Genomic DNA, 19,884 nt, shown 5'->3' on the forward strand with positions numbered 1-19,884 from the left:
CTACTTACTAGGAGCATGTCTATGATGCCGATTTGAATTAGTCAATTAACTTAAGTTGCACGTTTTTGGATAGTGAGAGGAAACCGGGGAACCCGGGGTGAAACCCATGTGAGCACGGGGAAAACGTGTAAACTCCGCACAGAAACGTCTGCTGGCTTTGTAAGGACTAGAACCAGTGACATTCTTCAAAACTAAGATGGCTGTTATATTGAACTTAGGGTATTTATAGTGGCTTAGGAATCGTCTAATTGGTGAATCATAAATTGAATAACGCAGGGTCGGCTGCAAGCAATCATAAGCACGTGATCCTCTCGAAATTAGTTTATAAATAAACTTCACTAAATTACTCACCCTTAACTTGTTACAAACCTGTTCGACTTTCTCCGTTCTGCTGAACACAAAACAAAAGAATATACTTTGATAAATGTTGGAAATTAATAGTAGCCATTGATTTCCATGATATTTATTTCCTACAGTTGACGTCAACCTAGCAAGCACAGGATATCAACATGATATCATTTTGACGTTTTACCCCAACATCATGTGACGTTGCATTTTGTTTGGAAATGAAAATTAGATTGACATCAGAATCAAACATCAGGCTGACGTCAAAATACAAAGTCTAACCTGAGATTAACCAAATATCAGTGTCTAATGATGTTACAGCTTGACGTTGTGTGGACGTTACCACTATAACGTCTATCAGAAGTTGGATTTTGATTGCCATACCTGACTAATAAATGTCAGTATTTGACATCATGACGTTGCACTCAAAAAAACGTTGAGTTATTTCTTCAACCCAATAATTGAGTTAAACTAATTTGGTGCGTTGTTGAGTTATTTTTAACCTTTATTAGGTTTTAGCTCAACCAGTTGGGTTAACATTTTGAATTTCAACAGTCAACTGATTTAACTGACACAGAACAGCTGCATTAATATGCATACGTAATGTTGTTTTTGCGTTGTAAAATTTATTTAAGCTCTAACGTAATAATGTTGTTATTTTTTTAATCAAATTACCTTGTCGTGTTTTTTCTATTCGTTTCACCAGCACTCTTAATTATTGATGATACAAACGCGTGCTTCATGGCCGATAAAACTCTTTCTCTACCTCCCGTGTTTATCTCAAAAATTTTTTTTTTTGAGAAAATTATACACATATTTGGGATATTCGGCGGTCAATTTTGCCTTTAGGACCCAGCAAAGACATTTATTTATTTACACAGCCATAATTCTAAAATAATAGTAGTGCTTCAATAGTAATACCAGAATGGAAACATAACATTTAATCAAAATAACCCAATGCATTGGTTATACTTTATAACCCAATGCATTGGGTCAAATTTTATAACCTAATGCATTGGGTTAAAATAACTCATAGTTGGGAAGGTGCTATAATAACCTATAGTTGGGTTATATGTTGGGGTATTTTTAACCCAACTATTATAACAGAGAGGTTTTAGATGTTGGCTAAATGTTGGATTTTTAACACCTTCCAACACAACCTAGTCAACCAAATATCAACGTCATTTGATATCATTATTGGACGTCAAAATAACGTTGTCCTTAGATGCTGGCTAGACATTGAATTTTGGTCACCCGACATTACAACCTAAATCTAACCCAATATTAACATCATATGACGTTGTGTGCCTGCTGGGAATGGTTTTCCAAATCCTTCAAAATCCTTCTTTTCTGTTTGAAAAATGTTATGATTAAAAAACTTGAGGGTGAGTTAATGGTGAGTGAATTTTAATTTTTGGCTGAACTGTCTCTTTAAGTCGTGCCATAGTACCTCTAACTCAGGAGTGCCCACACTCAGTTCTGGAGGGTCGATGTCTTGCAAAGTTTATCTCCAACTCCAATTAGACACATTAATCATCTCTTAGCCAACCACATAATGGTCTCCTTCCCTTTGTAGCACCATAGATGCAGCGTTAGCATTAGCAATTATACTTTTTAGGCTAATGGTTGCAGGACTGCCTTTCATTGGCTTTGCTATACTGTAGTTGTGTTGAAAGAAAGTTTATAGATCATTTTAATGTGGTCATTGTGGTCATGTCATTGGCTTATTATCGAACTATTTAATAACTGTAACAAGAGGCAATTCAATCACAACATAATGTTAAAACAGCTATCATAACATTATTTATCAATTTGTCTTTTTGGATTGTTAGAAGCTAGATTAAGAATGTAAAACAGGTAATACGTTGGTACCATTGTTTTTGTTTACATCCCTCAAAATGGTCTATAGAAGATAAACTCTCCAGACCCTAATCTTTTGAATGGTCATTATTTATTACGACAAGATGTTTGATTTTTGTGTCCGCATCTACTCTTTGTGCAAAGATATATACCTGTATGTGAAAATAAAATATAATTGAAATAAAGTTTCATTACATTTAGCATAACAAATATATTTTGTAAAAATTCAACATTGTTATATTTCAGATATCAATTAATTTGTCATCCAATGATTGTTGTTGTAAAAATTGTTGGTATATACTATAAACTATTGACACACTGAATGATATTTTTAGATGATATGTTCTTTATATCATGGTAAAAATTTGAGATGGTCATTATGTTTTTCTCATAAAAATGAAATAAACAGGAAACATTCCAATGTGTGAAAAAAAATTGAAGCTGTATTACATTATATCTTGATTCTTTAGACCCAACAATAGGGTCTATATAAGAGCAGGGCGATATGGCAAAAGTGCAATCTCTATAATTCTTTTCTACACTAAACGATAACGATCTACTTTTCAATATAAGTTTTTTATGCTTCCACTTTTTTAAAGAGTATCCCAACCATGATTGAAGGTGGATACTGCTGGCGGTAAAGTGAACTGTTGGTGGGAAAGTGAAATGAGTGCTATTAACAGTACTGGGTGATGCAGCATGACCTATTTTCGGCCAGTAATTTTCAGCGGCCAAAAATTTGGTGAATCTCTAATATTAACACAATTATAGATTGTTGTTGCATATTTCTGATGTGTGATAGGCACTTAGGATTCATTTCGAGTAAAAATGTTTAGAGCTTATCATAGTTATCAACATAGATTTTATCGCTGTTCAATATGATATAAATTATCAGCCCAGCTCTAGTCTATTTAGTACATTGGCTTACTAGGGTCACTTCTTCACCAAATGCTTAATTCTTTACAATATATGCTTGCCAACTTTGCTAAAGCAATTAATGATTGTACAATCTGTAACAAATAAGCCACTCATAACCTTTTCAAACGTTTTCAGGAATCCCCAACAAAATGTGATTGCACCCAAGGAGGAACAGCCTGAAGGAATGCTGATGTATCTTTGAGAAGCCCTCCATTGTCGAGGCTAAGATGATGAAGACGGAGGCCTCGGCAGAGAGGAACACCCTGAGGAGCGCGTCCCCGCACAGAAACGCCTACCGGGCTGAGTTCCAGGCGCTAAAGAAGGCGTTCGATCAACCGAGGCAGGATGGAGACCACAAACACAAAGACCCCGAGGGGGTCCGACAGCCTCGAGGGCGTCAATACGGAGCCCACGTCAGTCGCATTAAAAATATGTTTATGCAAATGGGGACAGAAAGCACCGGGTCAAACCGACAAGCCAGGGACGAGACTTCCCCACAGAAACTCAACAAGCCGACAAACTTCATCAACAGAACAGACGGCTCGGTGGTCAAGTTCCAGCAAGGCACTGGAGAGCGGACGTCCGGTGGCCATCACAACTCGAAGTTCTCTGAAACAAGGAAACTTTTCGAGCAGAGCTCCAGAGACGCCTCACAGTCGCCGGTGTACTCCTATGGTCGGGATAAAAGAGGTTCTCATGAGCATCTGGACGACTGGAGGGGAGCGCGTTCAAACAGAGGCAGCACAGACTCTTTGGACAGTCTTTGCTCCAGGACGGAGGCTTCTTCTCCCACTGTGAGCCAACTCAGCGCTGTGTTTGAAAATATAGACCAGCAGGGCTCCGGCGCTACCTTCAGAAGAAGCCATGGAAGTGGACGAGGGTTGTACTCTCCTGATGGCTTACAGAAACACGGGGAGGCCAGTGAGGATGACACCAGTGCTCGACAGTCTCCGTCAAGTGGTTTTTACAGGACGCGAGTGGGCAGCAAGCACAATCTTCCGGTTTCTTCATCTTCGGAAGATCTTCTCAGTCCTAGTCCTCTATCGGAGGCGAAAACTGATGAGAAGAAGAGTCAGGAGATGATTGAAGAATCCGGTGAACTGCAGCTTAAGGATGAGATTAACTCAACTAAGGCCTTGAATGGTTCTTCGACTCCGGCTGAAGTCAATGACGCTGCAGGACATTTGCTTGAGGCTACCAGAGTCCACGAGGACACGGACGGTCATGTGAAAGAGGAGTCTAGGCGGATTACAGAGGATCAGATTGAAGAAACCAATGAGGAATACTGTGGTAATGAGAGAGTTGTTTTCAATGCCGATGGAGATGCTTGCTACCAGGGCTGGGGCGAGAGCTGCACTGAACCAGAGGATGACCTATATGATGATGACCTTTCCTATGACCCAGGATCGGAAATTACGGAGATTCCTGGTCTTCCAGAAGAGGAAAAGGAGGATATTCCACAAAAACGGAAAATTCAATTCAGCTCTGCTCCCATAAAAGTAAGTTTATTGCTTTTCTTTACTTGAGTGGGTCAATGATGTCTGTTTTCTAATCGGATAATATTGTATTATGAATAGTCATCCATGCTTAAAGTATATTTAATATACTTTATAAATATATATATATATATATATATATATATATATATATATATATATATATATATATATAATTTTTTTTAAATTTATTTATTTATTTTTGACACTGACGCCTCACAGCAAGAAGGTCACTAGTTCAAGTCCCAGCTGGATCAGTTGGCATTTCTGTGTGGAGTTTGCATGTTCTCCCCTTGTTGTTGTGGGTTTTCTCCAGGTGCTTCGTTTTTTTCCCACAGTTCAAACACATGCACAATAAGTGGACTCAATAAACTAAATTGGCCATAGTGTGTGTGAATGAGTGTGTATGAATGTTTTCCAGTACTGTGATGCAGCTGGAAGGGCATCCGCTGTGTAAAACATTCGCTGGATAAGTTGGCGGTTCAATCCGCTGTGGCGACCCCTGATGAATGAAGTGACTAAGCCGAAGGAAAATGAATGAATGAATGAAAGAAATTTAATTAATAATAAGTGCTGTTATTTTTTTATGTATTATTATTATTATTACTCATTTATAAGATCTGTAGTGCTTTTATTCACTAGTTTTTGGTTCAGTAATATTGGTAGTTCAATTTGAAAAAGGCAGCATATAAAATGTTCATATAGTATACATATTTCATCTAATATCTTATATTTCAATTAATTTCCACTTCAACACAAATTAATGATAATGATTTCTGCCCAAATAATTATATTTTTTAGTCGACTTTTCATAATATACTTTTCATATATTGACTTTTATATACTTTTTTTCTGGACTGCTTTAATTATTTGTTGTAAAATAAATGTAATTTAATTTAAACTTGTACAATTTTTACATTTTATACTAAAAATTAAACAATTTTGCAACAATCACATTTTAGCAACTTACATTTTATTTATTTGATCTGCAATCTTTTATTCCTGGTAATATTAAAACATAAAAGAAAAGCATTTTCTGCATCAACCCTCACACTATCAACAGTTGTGGTGTAACGGATCACAAATCTCACTGTTCGGTTCACATTATAGTTTTGTTGTCACGGATCAAACCATTTTTCAGATGAGCCAAAAAAGGGGAGGAGACAAATGTAATTTATATTACATTCATTACTAAAACAATGCTGCATGCAACTTTTGGTTTTAACAAACAGAACTTAAAAGCTGTCATTTTATTACAAATAAATGAAGAAATAATCAGTTGAATAAAAATAAACTGTAAAATATTTAGTACTGTGAAAAATTCACTCTTACTACTACTGTTGCTGATAACACTAAATGTATAAATTAAACATTATATTGTGTAAATTTATTTTCAGTAAATGATCCAGTTTTTCACTCAAAACTTCGCGTTTCATTGCTAGATGATCATTTTTGAAGAATTATTCAGTGGCATATTTTTGATGGCCGATTGTCACCACCTTTTGGATAATAATGTAATTGCTGCCTATAACTTTCATTTTTCAGCACATGACGGTGATTTTATTCTTCACCATAAACATCAGTGGTTTTATCTAAACTATAAACTGTTATGCCAGTACTTCTGTGTTATTTGACTGTTTGTAGCTTCTTAACTAACTCAAAATACTAACGACTAAATCGCTTTCTTGTTTTTTGTATTGTTCAAACACAGATTTGAATGCAGCGATTTGAAAGCTTAATAAACATATGCAAATCACCATCAATTATAATTTACGTTGTGTGGGTGTTGAGATCCCGATTTTTCAATGATTAACCGTGTAGCTTACACTGAATACATTAATTGAGGCTAAACAAGTAGTGACAGAAAACACCTTTAATAACCTAAGAAACCCACCACATCCTGAACAACCCACCACTTCTTTTGTCACCATTACATTTTACAGGAAAGCCTAAATGCTTTCACACATATGATTTGAATAATGCGAGAGGCGGTCTCTCTGCAATTGTTACAAATTAAGTAAAGTTTAAAAAAATGTTGTAAAGCTAAAAAAAAATGTATTATTTTCCGAATCACGTTCCGAACCGTGGGTTGTAGGGTGTCAAAAATAATAGTTTTTTTGGTGCACTGTGATGCAGACGCGGACAGTTCGGTATCGGTTCAGTAATAATCATAACCGGTTATTACTGACGTCATTTACCTCATATGCGCTCTGTCGCAAGGGAGGCGATCACGAGTATTTACAGCGCTTTAACTACTTAAAACTCATTAACTGTGCACAATTTCACTGTGTGTGTTTGCTGGATCAGTCTTTCACTGACAAATACAACAATAGCCCCTATTTCACTGAGATCGAGAGAATGAAAGTAGCCTACTTCATTTCTCTCTCTCTTGCTCGCGCGCGCGCGCTCTGTCTCTCGCTCTGTCTCTGTATCTGTCTCTCTCTCTCTCTTTCTCACACACACACTCAGTGGCCCATTTGACCTCCTGGCGTGGCTTTTCTTCTCTTCTCGGCTGTTTTACAGCGTTACTTTTGCATCCAGAAACGAGCGCGTGTCTGCAGAGTTTTCTCCACCGTGTCTATCATACATCAGCTGTGAGATCGCCGCTGCCGCCTGCCACTTATCAGCATCACTCATCTGTGAAGAACGCAGCGCGCAAGAGCCAATCGCAACCGTTTTTTTTTTTTTTGAGGGTGTGACCAATCAAAGAGGTGTAAGAGAACTAGACAAGGATCAGAAAGTGAGCTGGATATTTATATTTGTTTATATTATTTGCTAAATGCTCGTTTTGTTTAAAGTTACAGTTTCTATATCTGACTGTTTGTATTAAATGACAAAATTGTATTACAAATAGTATATAAATATAAATATATTCATACATTTTAATACAAGAAATGCTGCTGTGAAGAAAATATAAAACTGTGTATGGAAAGCACCGTCAATGCACCGTGATGCACCGAAATATCGAATTGAACCGAATTGATGGCATGATAATCGTAACCGAACCGAACCGAACCTTGAGACTAGTGTAGGTTCACACCTCTAGTGGGTTGTGATCCACTACACCTCTAATCAACAGCAAAAAGCTTTAAAAAAAATATGAAAACAAAGTAAATAGAAAGAGTACTTTTGTGTTATACATTTTTTCTTCATTATCAAAGATTTTTCTGCCTCATGGTCACTCTAAATGTCGTTCTATATTTTTAAATCTCTCCAGTTATCCTTTTTTCTTTCCTAAAAACAGACTTCCAGCCATAACGTTATTGAATTTCTGTTATTCATCTCGTCTGAAAGCATGGTCATAAATGTATCTGTAAATGCCATTAATGCTATGTCATTGATTTTCTCCTAATCTAATGAGAGCAGTTCTCTGTAATGCCAGCCTGAGTTAGTGTGTTTTGGTTAATGATCAGACAGAACCATAAAGTGACATTCAGAGGCCCACTCATGCCTGTAGGGAGATGTACACATATAGCTTTTGTCCTCACATGCCTTGCTGACTCTCCTTGCTGTAACTCTCACACCACCACAGTCTGTCCTCACGCCTGACAGTCCACGTTCCTATACACAATGTGATATCAAAGCGTCCATGAGCTGAGAAATCCAAAATAAAAGGTCATTGTGCTGAAAAAACATCTTGTAAGTTTCAGAACTCCAAACCAGAGTTGTGCGATATTGGGGGATAGCATGCTAGATAATGTAATATCCGATTTTCAATATGATATGTTTGATATTATTTCAAGGAAAATTATGTATCACTACAAGTCCTTCTTTGGTCCTCTAGTTTTATCAAACTAACAACACGAAAAAAACAAAAACACTTCTAAATAAGTGGAGTTACTTCTTTTTTGTCTTTATTAACATGGCTTGATTGCTTAGTTGTATAATATTTCATCATCTATACTAAAATAGTTACAGATTTAAAACAAAAAAACAGCATGTATACTCTCCTTGGTTTTCCGAGATGTGTATTGACATGTAACTACATTACCTGATGTGCTGAAAAGTCTTTCAAAGTGTGTGTCAGTGGCAGCCATGCAAAAATACTCTTGTATTCAAGCACTTATTTATAGGAAGCATTAACTAGATCACTTTCGGTTTAGTTCCAGGTTTAATTGGGGTCGCCACAGTGGAATGAACCACCAATTACTTTGGCGACTGAACCACCAATTACTCTGGCATATGTTTTTATATGTGATACCCTTCCAGCCGCAACCCAACACTGAGAGTACACTAACTCGTGAACCCCCAGTGCTAGGAAAGACCCACACACTCTCTTATTCACACACACTCATATATGCTAGAGTCAATTATATAGTTCACCTATAGCTAGGCACACACGGAATCTGCGCGCGCAGAATTCCGCAGATTTTCCACAGATTTTCCACAGAATTCCTCAGATTTCTGCAGATTTTTAGCTCATTATTAATTCTGTTTATTTATTTGAGTAAATGTGTAAATCTGAATTTATTCAGTTTTTATTCAGTAATTTATTACTTTTTATTTAATATATTAAGGTTATAGTTATGATACTTCGCTGGATACTCCCAAAATAATTCCGCAGAAATCCGCAGATTTTTACCAAAATTCTTCGCAGAAATAGCAAAACATGTCTGCAGATTCCGTCTGGCCCTGCCTATACCCCATGTTTTTGGTCTGTGGAGGAAAACTATGCGAACACAGGGAGAACGTGCAAACTTTACACAGTAATGCCAACTCGCCCAGCTGAGATTCGAAACCAATGACCTTCTCCTTACAGTGCTTACCACTGAGCCACCGTGCCGTCTTATTGAAAACAATTACAATATATATTTCGAGATATGCATATTTAAAAATTTTCAATGACTTTCATAAATTATGAAGGTCTACTCCAAACGCTGTTGTAGTCGAATGGAAGTCAATGGCTGAAAGGCTTCAAAGCTTGTGCAAAATAGGACTGTAACAGTGGACCATTTATTTTGCCACATTCCACCAGTTCTGGTTCTTATCAGACTAAATATATTTTAGGGTTCTGTCATAATGCTGCTCTGTGGATTCATTAGAAGGTGTCTTTGGAGTTTCCATGTTTTCTATAAAAGCAAACTAGAAATTGAGTATGTTTGACATCATTAGCATGAACACTAGTTTCAGTAGTTAAAAATGCAATTAAATTGAAAATTGTAATTATTCATTAGTGGATAGTAATTCGATAAAATGCGTTTTTGATTACCTCTTAAAGTGTTTAAAAATTGACCCACTCAAAATGCTTTAGACCTTGTTTACACCAGTATTCAGTGTCATCCACTTGTGGTTAAACCAGGTGTAAACAGGACCATAGATAACTGCTGCCTCTGCAACCTTTTCCACAGTGAAGCATGAAGGAAATTACAGTCTGTCTATCGACATCTTGTGTTTCGCAGGAGGCTACAGAAACACATTGTTTAAGAGGGGATTTTTATGATGTCAGCTTCTCCGAAATGCATTTTACAGTCAATTACTGTTCAGATAAATTCACTTAGCCGACATTTAAATCAATTATCTTTGATTTGGCGATATAACGGCACAGCCGTGGACTGTGACTGTTGTCATTGATTAGTTGCGATATCTTGAACGTTCGATCTGCTAGAAATTGTGTTTACAACTATGGCTATTAACTCTCGATGGAGATACTCAAAAAAACAAATGTTCCCCTAGTTGGATCAGTCCCATTAATATCCTTAAGCAGTGCTGGACCAGTTCCCCAGCTTTCTCTCAATGGGTAAACGTGATGTGTGCTTACTAATCTCCCTCACACCAGCTGAATTTGGTAGAGTGTGCCATGTACAGTAATAACTGAAATCAAAGATTGGTTTGTACACTACCTGACAAAAGTCTTATCACATATACAAGTTTTAGGAACAACAAAAAATAAATTGACTTCTAATTAAGCATTTGGTATCAGAAGTGGCTTATGTGAAAGGCAAATATTCAAGTTCAAGTTCATTTATTTATAAAGCACATTAAAAGCAGTCACAAGACAGACCAAAGTGCTGTACATAAGACAAGAGCTGTTTCTCAATATGCATTCTTCAGCGGTCTTGCGTCCTCGTGTTCTCGTGCAACGTCATCGTCAGCTTCCTAAGTTCACTTCCAAACGGTCTTACTCAAGACCGCAAGTACGGAGGACGCGTGAAACTTCCTGGATATGTTCTTGATATCGAGGACGCACTGATGCAGACTTGAGCACCGAACTTGCTCTGGAAGTCCCAGAAGTCATTGCGACTGGAGGTGGGAAGCACAGCATTTTATTTAGATTTATATAGAAGTCAAGTTATTATTTGTTGCTCTTACAACTAGGATCGACGACAAGACTTTCGTCAGGTAGACCTTTTTGCTCTTGAAGTATTGTATTCTTAGAGTCCCTTAATCAGATCACATCCCAATGCAACTCTTGGATTGAATTCTTGGATCCGGCAGTTAATTATAAACGGGAAATATAGGTCTTCGCAGCTGATAAATGTGCAACAATGCATGCGAACATATGGTTGGAAACTGCCGTTTAGACCAGTCTGGTATTACAGATGTGTCTTTTAGTGATGCTCTTTCATTAATACGCATGATCTAAATCTCATTAAATGAAGCAACAGGTGGAAAATGCCAGCTTACGGTGAAATGCATTGTGCTGGTTGCGTTACATGTCAGCTCGTCTGAACTGCTGTGGTCATTAGCTTAACAAAGAAAGACTTTTTCATGAGTCAGGGAATTTTGAACCCAGGCCACATGCTTTTTTCTGCAGACATCGTGGAAATAACAGTCTGCGGTTTGTGCGCACTTGAGAAAGGGACTGATTTGTAGTAAAACATTGTCCATTCACCAGACTAGACTAGCTTGGTGTTGAATAAATCGTTAGTGGTTAATCACACTGAACGTTCGTCTCTCTGCTACTGCACATAATATTTCTTAGTCTCTCAGTAAGTGGATCATTTTCATATTAAAGCATTTGAAAGCGTAATTAATATAGAGTTGCTGTAAGAGGCTCTTGTGCAAGCAGCTCTAGTGGTTGTTTGGAATAACAGCACTCTCGCACACGTTTCCCTTCATTTACTCCGACAATTACTGGTTTGTTAGTTGGAGAAAGATAATTTTCTGATTCATTTTGTGATTTCATGCAGTAAATTAGCCTTGTAACAAATCCTTTTCTATTACAGTGCTTGATTTTGAGATATAAATAAATAGATGAAGCTTTGTTGTTGCCAAATGAAGGTTGCAAGCTACAAAATGGGGTCGTAGGTTTGTTTAGATGGGGTTGTGGATGAGTAATTGCTTGTAATAAATATCGTACCTGTTTAACGTAGCAATTTTAATTGGCTTGTCAACTTCTAATATGGCAGCAGAAACTCCCATTTATTTTCTTGGTGATATTCGGAGATGTGCATCAGCGGACAGGTTATATAACAATAACTTTTCTTGATAAGCATGTGCAATTTGGGGTCAATAAATTAAGGCCAATAACGGGTAAATATTTCAAAGAGTTCACATAGAAATAAAAAAAAAAAATGGTGGCTTAGTGGTTGGCACTGTCACTACATACTACACAGCATGTAGTGACAGTGCCAACAACTGTCACTACACAACCAGTGATGTGCAGGTCACTGGTTCAGGTCCCAGCTGGATCAGTAGGCATTTCTGTGCTTGAGTTTGCATGTTCTCCCTGTGTTTGCTTGGGTTTCCCCCTGGTGCTCCGGATCCCCCACAGTCCAAAGGCATGCGCCACTGGTGAATTTATTCATTTTCTTTTCGGCTTAGTCGCTTTATTAATCTGGGGTTGCCACAGAGGAATGAACCGCCTATAGGTGATATGGATGAACTAAATTGGTGTATGAGTGTGTGTGTGTGTGTGTGTGTGTGTGTGAATGCGAGAGTGTATGGGCATCTGCTGCGTAAAACATATGCTGAAATAGTTGTCAGCTCCTTTCTCTCTGATAAATAAGAGATAAACCAAAGGACAAATGAACATGTCAAATTGAAATTTAATTGACTAGACTGTTTCATATCTGTGAACACTATTTAGATGATCGCTTTATAAATATGGTGGACTATAATTATCTTTCAAAACTATTTTCAAAGTAATGGAGTAGATGATTGAATGGAATATGATATTTTAATACAGGGCTGCACAATATATCGTTGTAGCATCGCATATGTGACAATCATCGATAGTGACATCGCAGGATCTGCAATGTCATGTAAGAATTAATAACACTTGACCTAATCTAATAGGTTCTAGTAATGTGAAGGATTTTTATTTTAATCAAAGTTCCAAGTCATTTCACTCGGCGGCCATCTTTGAAACACCTCTTGGGCAGTATGCTCCATATTTGAATTTGATATCAAATTCTCCTAAACTGTTTGCCAAGGTTATGATTACATTACAAAGTTGACATCACCAATAAAATTAAACAACAACTATCTCATAATTTTCATTTCGAAGCATTCAAGTCAAACAAAATCCACATTTTTTCAGGTTGCCCAAGCTAATGCGCATACACACACGAAAGAAACGAGATCACGACACCAACCTCATTAATAGTTCTACACATTATCATCCTCTGGATAATGATCGTCTGATCGGGCTGCTCTTCTGAAGTAATCCACAACTTGGTTTTGAAATCACAGCAACTCTTTGTTTACAAGTTTGTGGGACGTTTGAGTAGTTGGTGTCTTGTGATGTGCATTTGAAAGGATGGACTGTATTTCTCGTTAATTTCATACAGATTACAAAACCAAAAAACTTTTCATTTAAAAGTACAGATATCAAGCTTTATGTGGATATATTTCTCATGTCTGTGAAGCAAGTATTCGCTGAGATTTAAGTACGTTAGTAGAACACTAAACTGTCATAAAAGCACAAATCTGGTCCAAGCCTTTCCCTGGAGAAACATCAGTCTATAGCAGGGGTCACCAATCTCGTTCCTGGAGGTCTGGTGCCCTGCAGGGTTTAGCTTCAACTTGCCTCAACACACCTGCAGGGTGTTTCAAGTATACCTAGTAAGACCTTGATTAGCTTGTTCAGGTGTGTTTGATTAGGGTTAGAGCTAGTCTGCAGGACACCAGGGCTGTGTCCGAAACCGCCTACTACTCAGTAGGTACTGCATTTGAATTTAAACGTACTACTCGGCCGTTAGAAAAGTATGTTCTATACCAGGCGTGTCCAAACCACGGCCCGCGGGCCATCTGCGGCCCGCAATTAGTTTTGTGGCGGCCCGCGAGGGTTTTTATAAATATCAATAGAATCTGGCCCGCTATACAAAAATGAACGTAATTCAATAAATAACCACCGGGTGTCGCTATTACATGCATTCAATTAAGCAGCAGTTCTTGTTATGATATATCTATCTGTCTGTCTGTCTGTCTGTCTATCTATCTACACACAGTTGAAGTCTGAATTATTAGCCCCTCTTTGATTTATTTCTTCTTTTTTAAATATTTCCCAAATGATGTTTAACAGAGCAAGGACATTTTCACAGTATGTCTGATAATATTTTTTCTTCTGGAAAAAGACTTATTTGTTGTATTTCGGCTAGAATAAAAGCGGTTTTAATTTTTTTATGAACCATTTAAGGTCAAAATTATTAGCCCTTTAAGTCTTCAGAACAAACCATTGTAATAAAATAACTTGCCTAATTACCTTAACTTGACTAGTTGACTTGATTAACCTAGTTAAGCCTTTAAATGTCACTTTAAGCTGTATAGAAGTGTCTTAACAATATCTAGTCAAATATTATTTACTGTCATCATGGCAAAGATAAAATAAATCAGTTATTAGAAATGAGTTACTAAAACTAATATGTTTAGAAATGTGTGGAAAAAAATCTTCTCTCCGTTAAACAGAAATTGGGGAAAAAAAATAAACGGGGGCTAACAATTTAGGGGGGCTAACAATTCTGACTTCAACTGTGTGTGTGTGTATATATATATATATATATATATATATATATATATATATATATATATATATATATATATATGCGTGTCTGTGTGATGTATGTAAAATTTGGCCCGCGACAACGTTGTTTTTTTTGCATCTGGCCCTCGGCCCAAAAAGTTTGGACACCCCTGTTCTATACAGTATGAATGTGAAAAGTATGAATGGAATTCGGACGTACTACATCCGCCATTTTGCCATGGTCACGTGACCTACCTGCGTCAGTTGCGTCGCTTTACTTCCATTCATGAATTCGCTCGCGGGGCATTATGGGATAGCGCAGCATGCATGGGATGCGCACTCCAGAATCTCGCCGGAAGTAGTAAGTCATCCGGGTACTTCTCGCATACTGATTTTCAAATTCTATGAATTCGGACATACTACTCGGCTCGCATACTGATTTTGGCGTACTATATAGTATGGAAGTATGCGGTTTCGGACGCAGCCCAGACCTCCAGGAACATGTTTGGTGATTCCTGGTCTATAGCAATTCCTGATTGGCTCCTGTATTAGTAGGCGGTGTTTTATTCGCCATATTGATGTTACACTTTTCCCCATTCAAAACTATACGAGTGACACGTCTTGTGTATTCTTTACACTTTGGTTGAATGTATTTGTAAGGCCTGTGACTGTAAGATTTCAAGAGAATTTAAACCATTTGGACAGAAGAAATTATAAAGTTTGCCACTTTAACATAGAATAACTGTTTGCTTTTTTATACAGTAAAGACTATACAGTGTTAATTTACATTTGATTATTGTGTTAATGAACCTCAATGCTGTTAGATTCCACTGGAAATCATGAAGCACTGTTTATTTTAATGTTCTGTTTTTTTTTTATCTGTGATTTATTTTATTTTGTATATTTCTATATATCCACTCTCCTGAAATTATGAATTCTTTCCTACTCAAGTTATCTTGTGAGATAACGCAATATATATATCACAGAAAAGCAAAATAACGCAATGTCAGTTTTTTTCCAATATCGTGCAGCCCTATGATACAGTATACTGTTTTTTAAATATTTGTATTTAGTTTGCAGTAAAAAAAGCAATGTTGCTACTGTGATGAAGCACAGCATGATGCCCAACATAAAAATCCTGGCCGTAAATCAAAATCACTGACCTAGCTGACTTAAATGGATTTATTCCCCAAGGGGTTGTTTTGTAACCACTGGAGGCAGTGGAGAGCACTTTACCTCACTTTCATTGACCTGACTCAAAGTGCACATCCAGGGATTCTACTCGTCTTGAAGTCCTGCATGTCTGGCTCTGATAATGAGGACAAGAGACCCAGCAGCCAAGTCCTCTGCATGTCCTTTTTGCAGATGCATGTTTGATGCACAAATTGGTTATGAGCAATTTCATGCAAATGTCAACCTTGCCATGAAAAAAAATAGTTTTTTCTCCAAAATAGAAAAACCGTTTCTACATTTTTTCGTAAGCAAGCATTTTCCAGTTCTTTAAAAATACTCAAAAATGTATCTGTCAATGCTTTCGAACTATAATATTTGAAGTCACACAAATGGAAATTTCACATCGGTCACATCCATAACGAAAAAGAGTCGCATCCGTAACGAAGCTTATACTTCAGAAATGCAAAAATGTCAAATAAAATAAAATCAATCATGTTTGTTCTATAGAGAGCTGACTCTTATCCTTTTGATTATCATTCATTCTTTTGGGTTGTGCAGTTTAATTCACAGAATTTCTACTAAGTATACTGTAAACTCGCAGACTTTTTTTGTCACATCCATAACGCTTGTTTATTTTCCTCATTTAAAATATAAAAACTGTTTAAAGATTGATATTTTTCTGCTCCTATAACTCGGTGGCTAGTTGTTTTGTAAAATATAAACAGTTGTTTCAATATAATGTTAACATATACTTTCTATGTAAATTTATGTTTTGAGTTTTTAAATGTCACATCACTAACGCTGGAATTGCTCATATACATCTTTTTTTTCAGCTTTTCAGCAAGCACAAATCTTACCACAGTAGAGCAAGAAATGAAACTAAACGGAAACTAAAAAATGTTGCAATGCCAGGTCAATCTCTGAGGCAAATGTCAAACATAAACTCATATTGTGAGGCATGTTTTTTTCCCAAATGATGTTTAACAGAGCAACACAGTATGTCTGATAATATTTTTAAGCTAGATATTTTTTTCGATTATCTACAGAATAAAGCATCGTTATACAATAACATGCCTAATTATCCTAACCTGCCTAGTTAACCCAATTAGCCTAGTTAAGCCTTTAAATGTCACTTTAAGCTGTATAGAAGTGTCTTGAAAAATATCTAGTCAAATATTTTTTACTGTCATCATTCCAAAGATAAAATAAATCAATTATTGCTGAAAAAAATGTTATCTCCGTTAAACAGAAATTGGGGGAAAATAATAAACAGGGAGGCTAATAATTCAGGGGGGCTAATAATTTTGACCTCAACTGTATACAGAGCTTCCCAACACTGGGAAAATATGCAATATGTGAGATTGTTGAGTGTCGCAAAAACAATACTCATATTTTTTCTACGATATAGTTTACAAAATGCTATATATATATTTTATTTATTTTTTTGGCCTTTTTGCCTTTATTAGATACTAGATAGGACAGTATTGAGACAAGAAGCAAAGATGGAGACAGAGAGGTGGGTAGTAAAATGTCCTTTAGCTGGGATTCGAACTCAGGACACCCTGTCTTGCTACTGCACCATATGTCGGCTCGCTAACCATTAGGCTATTGCGCCGACACAAAATGCTATTTTAGCAGCATTTTTTTATTATTTACTACGATTTTTTTATTATTTACTACGATTACAATGTTACGATCATAATAATAAACATGTAATAAATCATTTTATAAACTAATTAAATTTTAAAAACTATGTGAAGGAGCAAACATTTAGACTTGAAAGCAGAAACACAGCGAATAACTGAAAACCTCTGCAGAAATTCGGATTCTTATTGGCTGTTGTCATTTTTCTCTCTTGTCTTGCATATATATTTATTTTCAGCTCTATGTTCACCTACTAATGAGGCGGTGATAAAGATAGTAAAGACCTCACTTCTGATTATTTTGATTTGTATAAACAACCTGCATGTAGCTCACAAATACTTGGCTCATAAAATGTATTTAGTTTATTGCACGCCCCTGCAATATTGCATTTACTATTTTGGTGATATTTGGTGGCACGGTGGCTCCATGGTTAGCACTGTCACCTTACACCAGGAAGGCATTTCTGTGTGGAGTTTGCATGTTCTCCTCATGTTGGTTTGGATTTCCTCCAGGTGCTCCGATTTCCCCGCACAGTCCAAAGACATGCGCTATAGGTGAATTGAATAAACTAAATTGTCTATAGTGTGTGTGTGTGTGTGTGTGTGTGTGTGTGTGTGTGTGTGTGTGTGTGTGTGTGTGTGTGTGTGTGTGTGTGTGTGTGTGAATAAGAGTGTATGGGTGTTTCCCAATACTGAGTTGTGGCTGGAAGGGCATCCGCTGTGTTAACATATGCTTGAAAATTTGGCAGTTCAATCCGCTGTGGCGAACTCTGAAGTAGAGACTAAGCCAAATGAAAATGAATGAATGAATCAATTTTTTGATACATTGTGCAGCTCTAATATATATAAAATCTCTGAGGAATATTTCCAGCACTTCTATGTTTTTTATACCAAATAAATTAACATGTGCTTGTATTTTATAATATAGATTTAATTGAGAGCCAGAATCCAAATATGCAGCATCACACACGTATCCCTGATGTAGAAATGGCTGTTCAATGCTTTACAGAGATGTTGTGCAGTGTTTGCTTAGCTGTGGCCTTTGTTAAATCCGTCCTGTCTTCATCTTCCTACACAAACCACTCTTTACAGGCTGAATGAAATATGACATTAGCTCTGCTAATCTCAGCCTCTTGTTAGAGATAATTTATTCCTTCTTGATTCACTAATGGATATGAATGGATTTGAAAGACCGGGCAGCAGCTGAATGACTGCTGAAATGATTCAATGATTATATACTCCATTCTATGTACATACTGCTGTATATGTAATGAATAAACCACACAGCTTTTACTATAGCTGCTGAAATCTCTGAAGGGTGGATGGCTATGGTCTAGTTATTGGCCATATTTTAGGCTTCTATTAAATACATATATTTATATATATATATATATAAACATATTTTCTAGAAGGGAGATGAGAAAAGAAGTCTTTTATGTGAGTGAGCTGAGAGGATGTTTTATTTATTGTCAATTTATTTTAAGGGATCTCTTGTAGATGAAGGTATTTTTGGAGTCGCAGTCATGACTGGAGTAGATTCTAGAGGCTTTATGTAGAATTTGAAAAGGGTTTTAGTCTTATACCTTGGATAAAAGGACTTGGTGATTTTTTGATGATTTTTAGGTACTTGCTCAGTTAAATCACACAACGAATGTAGTTTTCTCTCTTGGTTTGATGTATACTTTCTGTTTAAGCAATGTTTGGTTACAACATTTTTGAAGCCAATGTCTCTCTGTTGAAGAATGTTTTCATTAGCCCAATTTCAGGTGGATGATTATAAATTGTGCGTACAACATTTTGAGCATTGTAGATGAAAATGGATTTGATCAGATTGATTTACTGTAGTAATGTAAATGCTCATGGTTCCATGTGTTCATTTTGGGATGTGTTTGAGGAAGCATACTAAGATGTAAATGCATGTTGATAACAGGCAGAAAACAGCTTTCATTTGCTACTTTTACTATTATGGACGGGGCTTTGTTCTTCAATAGGGAACCTGATTAGATAAAATTCCTTCCAGTGCAGGATGATTCATCAAGATTAAATATTTTACAATGTGTATTTCTGCTAAACATTTTGGTATACTATTTTGTGTTCTGCGTTTTTAAAAATTTTTTATGAAGAGTTATTATTAGTGTAATAAGTTGGTGACTGATTTTGCTTATGAATATGATACTCAAAAAACAAGCATGTTGTTGTAAATGTTAATGCACTTAGATTTTTAATAATGGAAGTATATGAGAGTTTCCCAGTGATGGGTTGCAGCTGGAAGGGCATCCACTGCGTAAAACAAACGCTGGATAAGTTGGTGGATCATTCCGCTGTGGCGACCCCTGATAAATAAAGGGACTAAACCGAAAAGAAAATTAATAAATTATGAAATTATTCATGAATTTTCTTGTTGTCATGACAGCAGTTCTAAAGAGCACCTGACTGGATAAAAATCTGTCTAGTGCAAGATGAGTCCTGCCGTTAGACATTTTATTGTATTTTTGCGGTAACTTACCTGTAAATGTGTTTTTTTGTAGCAGGGCCCTACTGCAAT

At 36.6% G+C, this 19,884-nt stretch overlaps 1 protein-coding gene across 4 annotated transcripts in view; it reads left to right on the top strand.

Moving 5' to 3' along the window:
• ppp1r9a (protein phosphatase 1, regulatory subunit 9A) overlaps window positions 1-19,884 on the top strand; it is a 100,921-nt gene that overhangs the window by 10,917 nt on the left and 70,120 nt on the right. For all 4 annotated transcript variants that reach the window (XM_087295993.2, XM_087295995.2, XM_087295992.2 and 1 more), the window contains exon 2: window positions 3,259-4,622. In XM_087295993.2, coding sequence (XP_087152119.2) covers window positions 3,351-4,622 — 1,272 coding nt within the window. In that variant the 5' untranslated portion in view covers window positions 3,259-3,350. The remainder of the gene's footprint in view (window positions 1-3,258; window positions 4,623-19,884) is intronic.

This window comes from Danio rerio, chromosome 19 (genome assembly GCF_052040795.2).
Source record: "Danio rerio strain M-AB ecotype USA chromosome 19, GRCz13ab, whole genome shotgun sequence".
Taxonomy (NCBI): Eukaryota; Metazoa; Chordata; class Actinopteri; order Cypriniformes; family Danionidae; genus Danio; species Danio rerio.